Here is a 16,661-nt window from a genome sequence, read left to right on the forward strand (position 1 = left end):
GCTTGTTTATGTTATAAAACAAATATAGATCCCGTTTTGCCACAGATCACAAATGACGTCAAAATGTGATAAGAATACAAAAGTGGGCATTAAAGGCGCAACCGAGTGAAGCGCTAATAATCCGCACTTAGAGTCAGTTAAGAATGCCTTTGTTTTGCTCATTGTTATTATTAATATTATCATTATTATTATTTTTGGATAATTAACAGGATAATTAACTCACGTCCGAAAATTGATTTATTAAATACTATACCACATAAATTTGGGAACATGTTAAGAACGTTTCCGGGCTTAAATCGCGAAAAAAAATTTTAGCTCTCAGCCCCACATTGCACATTCTTATCAATGAATAATTAAAAAATACTGTATAAAATAAAGAAGCAAAAAAAAAAATCAAAATTTAAATCTAATTTAAGATCAAGAAACTATTGAGAATACTAATGCTAAAAGTTTCTTTTTCTTACTTTGGACGCTAACATCAAGCTAAACAAACGAGATAGGCCGTTTTTGTTTTCGTGTTAACTCCTCAGTCTTCGCTTTCCAATATTTGATTCAGGAAAATCTGGAATGATGGAAACAAAGGCGAAGCGCGCATTTTGCTGATAGCCATTCCGCGGTTGTTAAACAATTTTTGTGGGGCTTTTCCTAATTTGTGAAGCAAATTTGCTCAGTCAGCAAAACACTGTGGACAGTTATTGTGCACAGTCAGCATATGCATATGCTGACTGTGCAAACTGCGAACCTGATTTTCCAGCAGATGTTTGTTGTTGATCTCTTCTCAAATTTTCCGTTTTAGTAAGCGGTATTTTCACTGTACTGCACAGTTATGAGTCACAACATTTTACTTCTCTCTGTGATTTTTATTACTCTAGTGACGTTCGGCTCAGGTAAGCAGTAATACATTAGCGATGACTGAATTCGTGATATTGACCTCAGAACACTCTTAGGGCCGCAAGCGAAACAAATACTGTACACACACTTTTCCAATGGGTCGCTGAGGACCAACAGAAACTTGTTCTAAATCGATGCCTGCGTACGAGAAATCTCAAGGAAATAGGCGCTGTCAGAAATTCGATGATTCATTCTTTTATCGAAGGAGAAAAAGCAGAATTCGTAGATGAACAAAAATTGTAACTTACGCGTTTCGAGATATCGAGGCTAGTCAGTGTTAATATGTTGAAATCTCACATTGGAGAAAAATCGAAATTGAAATGAAATGAAATGAAAATCTGTAATTTGCGATTTCTATTTTGCAAATCATTAGCATATTTCTATTTCGCAAATTACAGACTCTCGTTTCGTTTCGTTTCGTTATCGCAAATTACAGTCAGTCCTATAAAGGTTAAGTTAATCAGGGACTCGCTCTACAGACGAAAAAATAGCATTATGCGTATTGCAGATTGATCATCAGATCGAAATGACTTGCTTATAAAGTAAAAACCTCTATCGTGGAGGATAATGCCGGGAGAAGCTAAATTTAATGAACCAGTTATTATGTAATTTACTTTGTCAAAGTGATCATTTATTACGAGCATTTCTAGAACATTCGTAGTCTTTCGTGTTTTCTAAAAATAACTCTCCTTTCGAATTTAGCCCTTAATTTTGTTCCAGCAAGCAGTTAATCTTCTGGCTGTTTTTAACCCTGCTTTGTCAGTGTGGCAGCACCCCAAATCACTGCCGACGTTTTGGACTTCCTTCTCTTAAATCACGCCTGTCCGAGTAATTCAGAGTAATCTAATACTAATTTTGCCATTGAAAATAAAATAATTCTTTATGTGTAAACTCTTGGAACCGAACATAAGTATTTAAGGAATTTATTTCCTTCCTTCAGACTTCCTAACTACTGATATCATACGATCACACAAAGATGTTCATCAGTTACTCCGAGTGAAAGCAAACGTGAAACCTCTCGCTTTTAACTATGTTACGTCATAGTAAAAGACGTGATGCAGAAATTCTTGACAACAACGAAACATAATCTTCATTCGACAACAACTGCGCGCGTACAAAGATGTTACTTTCAATGGTTAGGTCATTGAAAGTATTGATCTTAGAAAACATTTGATATCTTTCAGTCAGCAGTGATTTATTTTAGAAAAAAACGCCAAGTTACGCATTAAAAATGTTTAGCCTTTTGAGGTTTGACAACTGTTTCGGCTTTTGCATGACGGTCACATATTAATTCTGCATGTTGATGATATCATAAAAACTATGATCTAACCAAAAATAATGTTGGGTTGACTGAGCATGATGATAGATTATGGCTGCTGTTAGTTGACTTATTCTTTCGCATTACGCATTTGTTTCACAAGAAACGCTTTCCAATCAATTGTGTAGTGGAAGGCTGACAGCGAAAAGTGTGATAGATTTGGATATGAGGTGAGACTATCTTCACGTCACCGTCCGTACAACAAAAATTAAAAGAACGGGTTGAGTAGAGACAAAGTCAAAACATTTAGCTAGCAACAGTATCTTCGTCTTTGAATTGAAGACGTGTTTCCGATCCTTTTGTTTTGCCACGCGCTGTTACGATTGATTGATCCGTCTAAGCTTAGCAGGCCATGTGCATTTTGACAGCCACGTCAAATGACTGTAAACACACGATTCTGTTGCATTCGTTCATTTGCGACTAACAGGCTTAGAGCTCTACAAGGGAAATTTCAAATATGAACAGTGCAGCTATGGGAATGGGATGTAATGTTTTATATCTATCCAGGATTTTCATCACTTTGGTAGTTTTCAGCTCAGGTCAGTAAGCTGTAATGAAATCTGAAATCTCACAACAGGTTAACGAACACATTTTGATGTTCTAACAATAGCAGAAACCACAAATTTCTAAGACTCTATTGTTTACTGACGTTGACAGATGGCCGGTTCTGAAAAAAAAAAATTCTAATCAAAATTTGTCGCGACGTCTCAACAATGTGGTTGAACTATTGACCACGCAAGATGACTTGAGGCTACAATTATCTTTCTTCGCTTAACAGATAATTTCCTAAAGGGATCACTTTAGTTCAGTTGAGCTTGCATTCTTCCGTATTACAAATGCGTTTCGAACGTTTGCTAACAAAGACATTCCTATTGTACAATGCTGACTGTGGATAGCGTGATAAATTTTGACTTGACTTGAGGCTATCGTGACCTACAAAAAATTGGCCGTTAGGCGCAAAAAAACGGCAAATTCTTAACCTTAAATCGTAAATAAAGTTAACAGGAAAAATTTTTTTTTTATTAACCTTTACGGATAGAAAAGAGAGGAAAGGAAGTGATTACACTCGATGCAGAATAAATTAGGAATATTTTGCTTTCCTCCAGACCTCCTGGCAAATAATAACGTATAACGCTGCAAAAATATATATCAACATTCTGAAGGTGAAAGTACAAGTGAAAAAAAATTGCACTTCTTGTCGTCACGTCATAAAAAGGATCGTGAGTCAGAAAGTCTTACGTAATATCAAACCACCAAATTCATTCGAAAACGGCATCTTCTGAGTCGTAGACATGGATTTTCAAAATTTTTGGCTGTACGTCAGGTCAGAAAGAGAAATGGCTATAAGTTACACCTCGTACTTTTGTACAAACAGTTTGTAATTGATAGATATATGGCACTCTATAATTAGGGAGTGTTTAACCCTTTAATAATGGCTCGTGTTTAGAGCGATTCAATATTTGTAGAAGATAAATACCGTTGTGACGAACTGATTTTATGAAGTAAATGTAATTTAATAACAAACACGAATATTTACCCCCGGTAGGAAAAGGTGGTGATATTGCTTTTGCTAACTTCCGTTTGACATGTCTACGCTCCCTCGACAGGATCTAAAAATACTGATGCAGGGAACCGGATCCTTGTTAAAATTGACGCAACAGACGTTCAAGTAACGTGCTCGATAAACACTAATGGGCTTCCCCTGAAATACTTTGCGTGGTTTGAATGTCCAAATATAGAACAGATGAAACAGTGCAGAAAAGACCGGGACAAGTATAGAAAAGCTTGGATAAAAAACAGAACAGTGATCAATCACTATCCTGAGGAGTTTAAACTCAGTGTAAATAGAACACTGAGTATACTGAAGATGTCACCAAAGTATCACGGAGCAGTATTCCTTTGCATAGGAGAAATTGAGCACCATGAAGCGATAGAGAGCACCACAATTATTCAAATAATCAAAGGTAGGATTATATTTCCTTTAAAACTCTATTCATCATTATGAAAATAAAGCAAATGTGGGCAGTGCCTCCACGCGTCTAAACTTAAGACAACAGAGCACAACAGAGCACAATGCTTTTGTGCGCTGACGTTTCTACTGACAAAAAAGAAACAATATGATTAAAAAAATTTTAAAATCTCAAAAATTGGTGATTTTTATCACTGGTACCCATGGTAGTACGGCTCATTACATGTATTCAACTTCTAGATTCTTTTTTGTTTTTGTTTCGTTTCCTTTTGTTTTGTTTTTTTTGCAGTAAATTCTACAAGATTGTAATAAATTACCATCTAGTTAGCATGCGGGTTTTCAGACAGGTTCCGCAGACTTTTGAACTGTGTTATACAAATCAAGTTATCATCGAACTCCCACAATTGTTTGTTTTTCTTTCAGAGAAGCCCGTTATTAAGATAAAAAGTCCGCAACCGTCCTCGGTGATCGAGGGATCGACTCTGTACTTAGACTGCGTCGCAACGGGTTTTCCTCGTCCCCGGGTGACCTGGGTTCGAATTCGTGACGGGCAGGTGCTTCAAAATCGAACAAACGACGAGGCCACAAGTTTAGGGCGAAATTTCACCAAATGTGACGAAGGAGAATACCGTTGTACAGCCAAAAATCGTCTGGGAAGTGATAATTATACACTTCAAGTAATTGTCATCGGTGAGTTTTTATTATCTGAGATGAAGGGTACTCTCTATATATATATTTATACAATTCGTGAGCGGGCGGTATTCTATAAATCCTGCGACCTAATTGGTTCCGAGAGCGGACATTGTCCTTATTATTCGTATTACTCTGTTGAGTCGCTTTGCAGAATATTTCTAGCTTCATTGCAATTTTTTTTAAATAAATATAAGTTGTTTTGTCAGCTGAGCATATTTTAAGCAAAGACTTAGATCACGACCTTTAGCCTGTAAGTGATTTATTAATTCTCTTTTCTCTTTCTATCAAAACACTTATATTTTTACACAAAAATTTATTTCGAATGAATTTTTTGGTACTAAATGTGATAGATGGATCTGTCCCCCGTTCTCTCTCTTTCCCCTTTTTCTTTCCTCTTCTTTCTCCGTCTTCTCTCTCCTCTCTCCTCTCTTCCTCTTCTCTCTTCCCCTTCTCTCACCCCCTTCTCTCACCCCCTTCTCTCACCCCCTACTCTCACCTCCTTCTCTCACCCCCTTCTCTTTCCCCCCCTTCTTTCTCCCCACCACCTTTTCTCCCCTTCTCTCTCCCATCTTCTCTCTCCCCTCTTCTTTCTCCTTCTTCTCTCTCATCTCTCCTATGTCCCCCTCTTTCCTCTCCCCTTTTCTCTCCCCCTATATCTCTTCCCCCTTTTCTCTCTTCCTATGTCTCTCCCCCCTCTTCTGTTTATTCTCACTTCTCCCTCCTCCCTCCTTTCTAACTTCTTTTTCACATTTATGCTCCTAAATGAGATACACCTGTTTTACGATGGTATATGTTAAATCTTCCATGAAGGTAATACTCCAAGCTCAGAGGCACCTGACCCTTCAGATTTGCCTCCCTCAGGTACGTAAACTGTTGATATTGGCCGAAAAACGGTTTGTTTCTTTCTTTGCCTTTTTCCTTGGGGAAAACAAAACTAAGAGGGCAACAAAAACGAAGGTTTCTCAATTATACATAAACGGTTTGAAGTAGTATGACAGCGTTCCCCTGGCTCTTTTTTGCCGAATTTTGAATTAAGCTTGTTTCCAGAGTTCAGTAAATCTGAGTATGCTATGCATGCGGTGAGGACTTCCTAACTCATTAGATGTTTAAATTGAAAACACCTTTCTTGATTGAAGATAAAAGATCGTAGAAAATGAGTTTTATGCTTCACGCATTTTGCTTGAGCCTGGTTATCACGGTTAGTGAATATAATAAACTGACCGAGAATGATGAAATATTTATTCATAGGTGGATGCAGCAAAGAAGTGGGTTTTGGCACAGCAATAAAGAACCCCATAATACTCTCGTTGATAATTGCTCTGTCTGTGAGTTGCGTTATTCTTTCATTTATGCTGTTAAAGCGTAAATGTAAGGATGCCAAAATTAGACGGAAATTCCGGAACGCGTGTGGACGGATGTGCAGATGGAGGAGGACAGTCTCTGTCATTTCAAATACAGAACTTGAGAACAAGGCAGTCCCCTGATTGCGCAGGTTAATGTGTCTAACCCTGGAGTGCTTATAGACAATAAACAATAGGCCTATGTGGCAGGACTGATCGGTATTCTATTGTACTCATGTAAATTTGCCTAACTAGCCTCAATTTTGAGTTGAGGTTTTATTGGTACTATGTGACTAAGCTAGATGGGCAAATCCGCGTGAATACCAGAGAATATTGTACAATTTATGCACATTGCTGCTTCAGGGATACATTTATCCGTTATACAGATAGAACGTATATAATTCTGATAATTCTGTCGTAAAGGTTTTTTTTTTATTTAATTAGTTCTTTTCATTTATTTTTTTTTTCATTTGCTTATGTAGTTAGCACTTCTATTTTCATTTTAGTATCAGATTATTTAAACCAAGAGAAACAAACGAAATTTGAATCGCTTTGTTTCGATACGTCTTTTTCTACGCATTTTTTGTAATACATGCATATTTAATACCCTAAAGCAGCATTTTTCGCCGTATGTTTGTAAAAATTATCAAGGCTTTTCACTAAAAAATATTTATAGAGCTGATAATTTGACTTAAAGATAATTAAGAATGTGAAAGTTATCTGACTGCCAAATGAATGTGTATTTTGAGAAATCCCTTTGAATTCAATTCCATGAGAGACTAAAGTAAAGATAAACAAGTGATGTTTAAAAATTGTGTATTTGGAAAAAAAGGATTTGGAAATAAAAATAAGTTATTTTGCTTTTGGGTTGTTTCTTTGACTCTCTGTTCGCTTCCTGAGGCATTTTTGAAAACCTCTCTTGGGAATTTGGATCTCGAGTTTCACGTTAACAATATTTTTGTTAGAGACCAGGAGGACTAGCCAGTTCGAGACTCCTTTTCAAATTAAAGCTCCACGGATGATGATGATAATAATGATAATAGTAATGATAATGATGATATTGATAATAATGATAATAACAACAATAATAACAATAATAATAATAATACTAATAACAATACTAATCGAAAATATGAAAGTCATATATTTGAACTGCGGATAAAGGCGTGAATGTCAAAGAGATCTTCGCAATAATGAACACTACTTGAGCAGTAGTGAAAATAAGGCCTGAAAGAAATTCAGGCTTCTACGGGATTTGAACCCATGACCTCTGCGATACCGGTGCAGTGCTCTACCAACTGAGCTAACAAGCCATCTGGGGGCTGGTTATCATGTTGGTTCTAAATAAACCCATGAAGTGGGCACTGCACCGGTATCGCAGAGGCCATGGGTTCAAATCCCGTACAGGCCTGAAATTTCTTTAGGCCTTATTTTCTCTTTCATATTCACGCAATAATAATAATAGTAATAATGCGTTACTTGCATGGTGCGTGTGAATATGTTCCAACGCCCCTTACATATACATTCAAACATAAATATAAAACTTATGCCCATGAGATGTACATAAGGATAAAATTCATCAATAGATTCAATGTTTCCTTGCATCTATTCAATACAAGACCATAGATGACGTGAAAATGAGGTATGAACAAAAAAGTGGCAGTCGAGTGAGTCAATAATGTTCTTGCCATATTTGACGACTCCTGTGATCTGTTGCTAAACAGACCCACACTGAACAGAGCCACATTAGCATAGAGTAACTTAGATGACCTGGCACTCTGCTGAGTTAGTTTTGTGTGATAATTGTCGAACAAGTAAAGCTGCCACCACGTGAATGACGTCAGTCCTTATAAGTTCATTGCTATGACCTGTTTTACAAGATTGCTCTAAATTTCTACATGGTTACTTTTTTCCAAGGCTTTTATCGGCACATGGATCGCTTTCCTGTTGTCAAGTAAGCGGAGATTCCAATAACTAGACGGTGCGTGCTCTGTTGGTATTCATTAGTCAGTTCTCGGAAAAGACTGGAACTGCGAATCCATTAAAACTGATACGAATCAATGTCATGATTTTATGGAAGTTCGTCATTTTACGAAGCCAAGAGGCATCAAGAATGAGGCTTATCAGGTTTTACATCCCGTTCTTTATATCTATCGCGCCAGTTCTCGTAACAGGTTAGTTCAGTCATTTAAAAACCTCAATCGAAGAGGAAGCTTCGAACGCATATAAGGGGAATTATAAGGAGCCACGTCGTGTAAATTTTCAGTGAACATGTGGTTTAGCAAAAGGCGGAAGCGACGGCAACACTTATAATTTAGATTTAGCTTCGGTGGGACGTGAATTTTGGAAGCTGTATTTCCTATAACCTTCATGTTCGACTATGAATATAAATAGAAAATAACACGTGGTCAAATCTTCCAGTTGTCGAGTTTCGTTCCTAGCCGCGAGAAACGCCATGACAAAGCCACTGAATACATAAAGTTCGTCGGGTTTTTCTTTTCGTTTGTTGGTTTTCTTCTACTTCTAGAGAGTTTAAACGTCTCTGTCTGTCTGTTTTTAATGTTCTAGCCGCCATAATCCGATGAAATTCCGACAAACTAACTCGGATCGAGAATTGCCGTTCATTCATCAACCTGATTGAGTGGCGCAAAAAGCGATTGACGTGTCAGCAGCTGATTGGCGATATCCAACACACCTGAAAAAATGTCGTATTTTCTCACGTGTGTTAACGTTGTTACGGCTTTTCTCAGAGCCGGAAAGCCTTCTATAGCATAGTAGTTTACATGATAAACGACACAGACAATCTCTAAATAATTAATGGCATAACCGCGTGTTGGGGTTCGGTGAGGATGTCGCTGTAGATGAAAAGTGTTTGACTAAACGTCCATTAAATAAGTGTACTATCATATTAATTTTGCAGCCTGCAAGTGTTGACTTTTCCGACTGAGACCCATTTAAAAGTAAAGTTAGGTGTTCGTCCTTTTCTGGCGCCATTTCCTTTCAAATGTTGATTGCTGGCTTTCAAATTTCTTCCATAATAGCATTAGCATTAGCATATCAGTTGTTATGTTGCTGTTATACTAATGCAATGCTAATGAGGTATAAATACTGAACATGTCCGGCCATTCTGCGCCATGAGAGAGTTGGTTCAACTTTTGAAACATATTCACTAACTGATACTCTGAAGTTATAAATTAAAGCACAGTTCACGGTTCAGATACTTCGATTTATTTGATGACGCTCGTACCTCTAAAATATGACCTTGACTTCCATCAATGAATAATATTTGTATTTGAATGAATGTCTACTTTCGTTCATGGTTGATGAAGCTCTGTGGCGAGATGATTCCAGGAAAACATGGATCTTCTCAGAAAAAAAACAATAAGGAAAATCATCGACCCAAATAGTTACCCTCTAATAGCCTAGAACTAAACTATGCCTTCCCCAAAAATAGTCTGTTTACTCAAACTCTAAGAAATGTCTATGGTAAAGAGGAAATGACCCAGGGAAACTTAATAGTTAGAGGAGAAAAGTTAAGTAAAAAGCAACAACCTTAAATATTGAAGCCTTCTTTTTTTAATTCTGACAAGTTGCCAGCACCATCCAACCGAGACAGCCCAGTGCTACAACGACAGAGGGGTCAAGTTTTCTCTTCGAATGGGACTTCCATCTTCAAGATGAGGACGAAATAGAATTAACAGGGTTCATTTTTGGCCTTTGGGAGAATGGTTATACCACGTTTTATCTTATGACGGTAACCAAGCAGGGAAGAGTGATTTCTAATCCTCAGTTGAGCAAGACACATCCTACTTACGTTGGGCGAGTGACTTGGGTAGGAAACTTATCGAAGTCGTATTTGGCCTATGAATTGGTGAACCTGACTTTCTCCGATAGCAACACATACGGATGTCAAATTGACGTGGGAGGTTTCCGACGAACAATTCATTCTAAGATCACCTTACATGTCCAGGTAAGATTCTGATGGCAAACTTGACGCGTATCGGCTTCTATGTACGATTGGACCTTGCCTGGCTAAGCCTTTAAGGCGCAATTATATATACACGACCTCTCACTTGCCCCAAGGAATGACGCCTCATTCTTATGTGGAAAGCTGAGATCAAGTGGCAAAATTATTTTGGGATACCATGCTTGTGGCAGCGGTATTCAGGGCAATTCTTTTGCAATTCAGGGTCAAATTTCCCTTTTTTTTCTTTGACTTTTCATGTTCGTGTTTTAAATGGCGATTTAAAAACTTCAGCGGGAAATTTTTCTGATAAGGAGGTTTTGGAAAGTGCACTCAAAATGTAGGCACAGTATCCGCACGGTTTTAACGCATCTGTCATCAGAAGGTTTATATGTTTTAGAAAAATGTCTGTTTCCCATGAAAAGCATCTGAAAAGCATGTAAAAAATACCATCCCCTAAGCATCCTTTTCCACTTGCTTTGAAACTTGTTCTGGAAGCTTACATTGGTGCTCAACATAGTACTCGAGAAGTTAGTACTGATTTATGTACATTATTGGTTATGTTACTCAGCGTTACTACTACTATCATATCTAACAGCTCATTCCCTCAGCAAAAGATTTTATCCACTCAAAGACGTTCGGGTTGTAAAATTAGCTTTTCCGCTCAGCTCACTTTTAATAAAAATTTCGATATTTGGGTGCTATTAGGTTAATAATAGCTCAGTCAAAGAAGGAGAGAGCTATCATACATATTACGTTCCAAGAGCACGAAAATGGGAACAAAGAGAGTCCGTCGGTCGGTGATTCATGTCGTTTCGTCGTTGCTTTCCCGAGCCGAATTTCTAGGAACTTACCTTAGATCCGTACATCATTAGTTAATGTGCTTTAAAATTTTTGCTTTTGTTCGTTTGTTTTTTTCCTGTTTTTTTCTTCTGTAGAGGGCCTTATCAGAATTTCTCATGTGCCTTTTAATTGTCTTTCGTTTTTCCATCTTTTTCATCTTCTTCCGTTATAATGATAGGTTTTAGTATATTAGCCCATTATATTAAGTAACAAAAGGATGCTCCGTTTCTGTTTATTGCATGTCTTCTTGATACATTTTTGGATACTTGATTATCCACGAGAGGTAACAGCACTACTGAAGTGTTGATATTAAACTTGTGGCAACCAAACTGGTCGAAGTTTGCGATAAAGGAATGAAACGAATGTAACGCAACTGAAATACTGGACCTAGTAAATAAGCTCAACAAATACTCACATGTCGCGAGATTGATTTAAATTTTCTTTTTTTTCTTCCCCAGGCGATAAATGCATCAAAAACACCTGAAATGAGTGTTTCTTCCATATGGAACCATGCTCCCAATTCTACATCGAGCAAATTTGTTCCATCATTAAAAGCGGGTAAGTTTCTTTATCAACTGTGTGCTTCTTCGTTCTTGGGTATGATTTGGTTTATCAGTTAAGTTGGAAATTAACTTGGCCACCATAAAGAGTTTTAGGGCAGAGAAACCGCTTTATGGTAGCCAATTTACATTATCAACTCAGCTGATAAACCAAATGATGTTATAAATTGTTATCGTTTTGGCTCTTGTTCATGTTTTGTTTCATTATTTACCGATTTTTTTATCTTTGTTATAACTTTGCATGATGTTGGGAAAATTAGACTAGCGACTTTGTAATCAGTCCTTTATGTACTGAACGATTTTCTATAGAGGGAAAGATATATAGTTTCCCTCCGAGGATAATTAGGATATGGTTTTCTCCCGGGAAGGGGTAGCTACTGTTTTCTGTCTTGTTTCTTTTCTTCAGAAGCGTGAGTTCGATTACATCTGCTTTCCAGGCATTCAAATAATGATGTCATTCAAAATAAAACCGATCAAACCTTAACCGTTAAACTAAAGGACAAAAATTATCTTTCAAATCGGCATTCTAAATATCCACGGTCTCACGGAAAAATCGTAGGTTAACTTTAGAAACTCTTTGCGGTGGCCAATTTATATTTATATCTATAGCAAATATTATTAGCATGAAATTAAACTATATTGCGCTAATTGTTTGCCATGCAGGTGTCCTAGAAAATGTAACAGCGGGAAGTGTACCAACTTCGAATTCAAACATCTTGGTATCACATGGTACGCTTTCTTGTATCATCTCTTAATATGATATTTTTTTTTTATGATATTTTTAGCGTCAAAGATGTACCTACCGAAAGCTTAATGCAAATACCCAATCGTATTAATTTCCAAAAAATTACGCTTGGTAAACTATTTCAATATGAAGAAATAAAAATACATTATAAACACCCATTGCCACATTTCTGAAACGTCCACTAAGCGCGGAAATTCAGACAATTTCATTTCATTACAGAATTGGCATTAATCACGATCTGATTGGCCAATTTTCCGTTCTCAAAAACAGATAATCCGTTTTCTCTCGCGTGACGCGTTTCGCACAAACGTGTTCACTGTGCAAACACTGACCTTACATTAATTTTTGGGAATTTTATCCTATTTAGAGTCACTCGATGTTGGAACGAAGCCCCAGTTCTCTCTTCCTTCAAAACAGAAATTTAAAGAAATTGTGTGCATTTATGGCGCAGTTTATTGAAAAATTTTGATTATACGTCCAATTTCGTTTCTGGTTGTATGTATCTGTTTTTTCCAATTTTTTCTATAGGGAGAGCTGGCTCCGCGAAGTCAAAATGGGAAATAGGGGTTGAATACTTATCTTACCTGTCAGTCCTTGCTATTCCACATTTCTTTAGGCTGTGAGTTCCAAGCTCTGAAGGAAAACTGGAGTGAATAGTGAGTACTAGTTAAGACTAGTACTATGTGAGTACTAGTTAAGATTTTCAACTTTTTCTTTTCGTTACGATTTACCCATTGTGATTTCCATGTTGCCAAGTGCGATGGTTGAAATGATAAGTGTCGTTGTGGTATCCCATGGGATTTATCTACGCTCTAAAATCAGTGGGCATAAAAGCTTCATATGCAGGAAATGTAAATGTTTATTATTCCTTGGTATCTTTAACAAAAAGAGGGCATGGCAATCTTTCGAGTCAAAACTTTTCATAAGTTCTAAACTTCACTTAAAAACTAGAAAAAAGTCTGAAATATCCTAAGTTACTAGAAATATCGCAGACTTACTCTCTTAGGAAAAATTACGATTTTAAAAGGTTTTGTTGCTTCACAACTCGTTTACATTATGACACCCCTGTGCTCTAACGAGAAAATCACCTATGAGATAAACAAACTCTTCAATTCATTTGTTTGGAATGGAAAGGTGACAAAACTAAAGGAAGTGGAACGAGCAATGACTATGCGGAACTGAGGTGGTCTAAAAATTATTAATTTCAGTCTTTTAGTATGACTTTAAAAGCCACGTGGATCACAAAATACCTAAATACAGCCAACCAAGGCAAGTGGAAACTTTTTTTGATCTAGAATGAGAGAGATTTGGTAACAGCTTGCCTTTTACCGGGAATCTTAACACAAAAGACAAGAAAAAATCTTTGAGAACTCGGGAAAATTCATGAAAGAAATTCTACTATTATAGTCAGAAAACAATTTTGAGGGATGCATAACCTCCGATAGTCAATTTCTAGGACAAATTATTTGCCACAACTCGCTTATTGATGAAGTGCCCTTCCTTCTAAAAGTATAGCACGACCATGGTATTGACAAAGTAAAACATTTCAAAGATGACGAGAACAAATTTCTAACTCTACAAGGCTTCAAAAGTAAATTTAAATCGCAATATAGCCTTATGTACATATTGGAATAATTTCCACGATAAAACCTCTGTGGAATGCATGCAGAAAGAATCTCAATACAAACATCTGCAACAAACATCAAAACTTTTCGAAACGTTAAAAAGGTCTCAAAAACCTTGCCGACTCGTTCTTAAAAAAAATTATCTAGCGAAGTACCGTGCCCCGAACAAAAGTCAGCAGGGAGGGACAGCCGATTGTTGTGCAGGACAAAATCTGAAGTACGGCCTATATGTTAGCCTATAATTGTACAAAAATCACCTAACTCAGAGAATTTCAGTTTCAACTTTTGCACAGAGGGTTACCAACAAATTATTTTCTCGCTGTAAGTAATGTCACTACTGTATGTAATTGTTAGTAGTGCAAGTAATTGTAAGTAGAGTAAGCATTGTTATCTCCGCCAAAGAGGGTGAAAAACAACAACAACAAAAGTAAACGAAGAAGCAAGCCTTTACTTTTACGAATAACTGAGTGTGTGTCAGGATATTACGTTCAGCTAGTTGGTCTTTTCAAAGATCCGTGTTTAATTGAATTGACTGAAGTTTGCTGATGGCTGATGAAATCCATTATTTCCTTCACGATTGCCTCTTTTCCAAACACATTCCAGAAAACCACAATCATATTAGCTCGACGTAACACCTCTATGATTATACATACAGATTATAAAGGAATCATGATGTAGGCTTCATAGTAAATATTTTGCTCTGTTTACAACAATTTTTCCTTTAACACTGATTAAGAAAAAAAAAAGAACTTAAACTTTCAATATATATTGCAATGCAGGTGTTTGACCAACTTAGGATCAGAAACCAACCCATGTCCCTGTGCATGTACCAACAACCATAACCAGCTTTGGAAACTCAACAGTGACAACACCCTCCGGCCCAAAGATGACAGCAACAAATGCCCCTTTCTAATTGAAACTGGAAATAGTGATCTTTCCTCAAAGATAATACAACAGATGCCGAGTGAGCCTATGTTGCACACGTTCTTCAAACTCGAGACGAAGAATGGCAGTTTCACCTATGATGGTTGGCAAGGGCAGAATCTCTACTTGGCCAAATTGGGGGTTACACTGGACCGCCATTTCAGGATTGGAGTCCACGACCATTCGCTTGTGCTTGTCCTAGTCCACCAAATGTGCACTGATGTATCAGTGAGTTCGTTCCAACCTTTGAGTACGGATGGTTTAATTTTTTAGCCAGTTTCAGAGTAAACCAAAGTTATGCAATAGCATTAGATTTAAAAGAAAATTAAATAAAACCTGTTATGCGGATCAAAAAGCATTTTTGCGATTAGAAAGCTGCGTAACAGCTTAATAGAAATAAAGATCATGCGCCAGTGAAGAGCTTATTCATTTTTTGAGATGTAGAACGCGAATAGCTCTTAACAGCAATTCCAGTCACTCTCGGGAAGACATGCTCTGATGTAACAAACAAACTTAGATAACATATGTGAGTTTAAGAGGTTGGGAATCTGGAAAAACAAGGATCCTCCTCTAACTAGGACTAAAATTAATGGGGGCTTTCTTATTTTAATTCATATTTTTAATTTGACCTGCTTCCTCCCCTGTAATGTTAGGGCACATAGATGAAGAGAACATTTTTTTTGTATTTTGATGCATGAAAGTTAAATTGGCATCCACATAATCACAAAGCAAGAATGTAAAGCTTTAGCTCAATAGGTTAAAAAAATTAAGATAAGAGAGTTTTGCCGACCATGTCTGACTTTTTATCCTGGCTCTGGATATTTATTCAAATAACGTAGTCACTATCAGTCTCGTTCACTCTCACTTTCCACTGAGCTTGTGGAAAGATGATAACATCATTATTTCTTTAAGTGAAGCCTGTCCTTTTACTACGGATAGTTCTGTTGGGCATCATCAGTACAAAAGTGGTCTAATTTTTACATGAAGGTAGGCTAACCTTAAAAATTAGTTGTAAAAATTTCTTGAACCAGTCGTTTTACGTCTTGAATGTTTCACTCAATTTTACCTGACCAACCAAAACTGAATATATAGAAACATGAAATTTATTTGTTCTCCTTTTGAGGGGGGCGTCATCACAGGCTTAAACTTTAGGTTTACAGAAAATCTTCGTGTGCATGTGTTTTCAATATATGAAACTGGGACTATGACTACTTCAAGATACTTTACTACATGCCGTATAGGTACAGGCAGGCGTTGTAAAAAAAGTTTGCTGAGCTTTTTCATTAGTACACATATATTTTTCTAAGAATTCTGTTTATCCAGCCTGTGCTGAATTCTAATTTTTCAACCAAATTTTATTATTTTTTTAATAGTTTTAGATCTCCAAGTATCATTTAATGTTCTTGTAATTAAAACAATTACATCGAATCTTGTAGATGTATGGCACATTATTTTTTCTCTGATCCTCCCAACATTTTACCATGTGAAGGTACTGGTATCGGCTTTACAAGTATAGTCAAATTAAAGTTTTTTGCAAAACCCATGCATCAAGTTTTTTTTATAAAGTATTGCATCCTTCTTAAAACTAGTTTATCAGAATAAGAATGAGTTACTGGGCACAAGTATGGCTTTCAAGATCAGATTGTTTCCAGGTTTGAAAAAAAGTCACTGCCTATTGAAATCCTTAGTTCTTTTGCCCTGGCAGCTCAACCTCATCCAAACATTGCCAACAGGAGTGATTAGCAAATTATTGATACAGACAAGAGGGCCTATCCCTACATACATACTC

The 16,661-nt window shown here is 36.9% G+C and overlaps 2 protein-coding genes across 5 annotated transcripts; both read left to right on the forward strand.

Annotated features, from left to right (window-relative positions):
- The first annotated feature begins 716 nt into the window (after nucleotides 1–716).
- LOC149043637 (contactin-3-like) lies at nucleotides 717–7,071 on the forward strand. 2 transcript variants are annotated; one of them, XM_089210479.1, is made up of 5 exons: nucleotides 717–887; nucleotides 3,817–4,173; nucleotides 4,602–4,868; nucleotides 5,682–5,732; nucleotides 6,120–7,071. In XM_089210479.1, the coding sequence occupies exons 1-5, from the start codon at nucleotides 827–829 to the stop codon at nucleotides 6,353–6,355; spliced, it is 972 nt and encodes a 323-aa protein (XP_089066605.1). In that variant the 5' UTR covers nucleotides 717–826; the 3' UTR covers nucleotides 6,356–7,071. The 2 variants fall into 2 exon arrangements, with proteins under 2 accessions (XP_089066605.1, XP_089066606.1); XM_089210480.1 differs by lacking the exon at nucleotides 717–887 and adding an exon at nucleotides 2,682–2,748.
- A 903-nt stretch (nucleotides 7,072–7,974) lies between these two features.
- LOC113670447 (uncharacterized) lies at nucleotides 7,975–16,415 on the forward strand. 3 transcript variants are annotated; one of them, XM_089210486.1, is made up of 6 exons: nucleotides 7,975–8,385; nucleotides 9,802–10,181; nucleotides 11,477–11,576; nucleotides 12,242–12,307; nucleotides 12,852–12,979; nucleotides 14,728–16,415. In XM_089210486.1, exons 1-5 carry the CDS (start codon nucleotides 8,277–8,279, stop codon nucleotides 12,944–12,946), a joined length of 750 nt encoding a protein of 249 aa, XP_089066612.1. In that variant the 5' UTR covers nucleotides 7,975–8,276; the 3' UTR covers nucleotides 12,947–12,979; nucleotides 14,728–16,415. The 3 variants fall into 3 exon arrangements, with proteins under 3 accessions (XP_089066612.1, XP_089066613.1, XP_089066614.1); XM_089210487.1 differs by having other exon boundaries at nucleotides 8,054–8,385; nucleotides 12,940–12,979; XM_089210488.1 differs by lacking the exons at nucleotides 12,242–12,307; nucleotides 12,852–12,979 and having other exon boundaries at nucleotides 8,069–8,385.
- The last annotated feature ends 246 nt before the right edge of the window (nucleotides 16,416–16,661 follow it).

The sequence above is a fragment of the Pocillopora damicornis genome, chromosome 6 (assembly GCF_964200805.1).
Source record: "Pocillopora damicornis chromosome 6, jaPocDami1.2, whole genome shotgun sequence".
NCBI lineage: Eukaryota > Metazoa > Cnidaria > Anthozoa > Scleractinia > Pocilloporidae > Pocillopora > Pocillopora damicornis.

Coding starts and splice junctions, on each gene's coding strand:
- LOC149043637 (XM_089210480.1), top strand. CDS start 2,682: ATGGGAATGGGATGTAATGTTTTATATCTATCCAGGATTTTCATCACT. Junction 4,869..5,681: donor ACTTCAAGTAATTGTCATCG/GTGAGTTTTTAT, acceptor TCTTCCATGAAG/GTAATACTCCAAGCTCAGAG. Junction 5,733..6,119: donor TTCAGATTTGCCTCCCTCAG/GTACGTAAACTG, acceptor ATTTATTCATAG/GTGGATGCAGCAAAGAAGTG.
- LOC113670447 (XM_089210486.1), top strand. CDS start 8,277: ATGATTTTATGGAAGTTCGTCATTTTACGAAGCCAAGAGGCATCAAGA. Junction 11,577..12,241: donor TGTTCCATCATTAAAAGCGG/GTAAGTTTCTTT, acceptor TTTGCCATGCAG/GTGTCCTAGAAAATGTAACA. Junction 12,308..12,851: donor AAACATCTTGGTATCACATG/GTACGCTTTCTT, acceptor TTTTTTCTATAG/GGAGAGCTGGCTCCGCGAAG.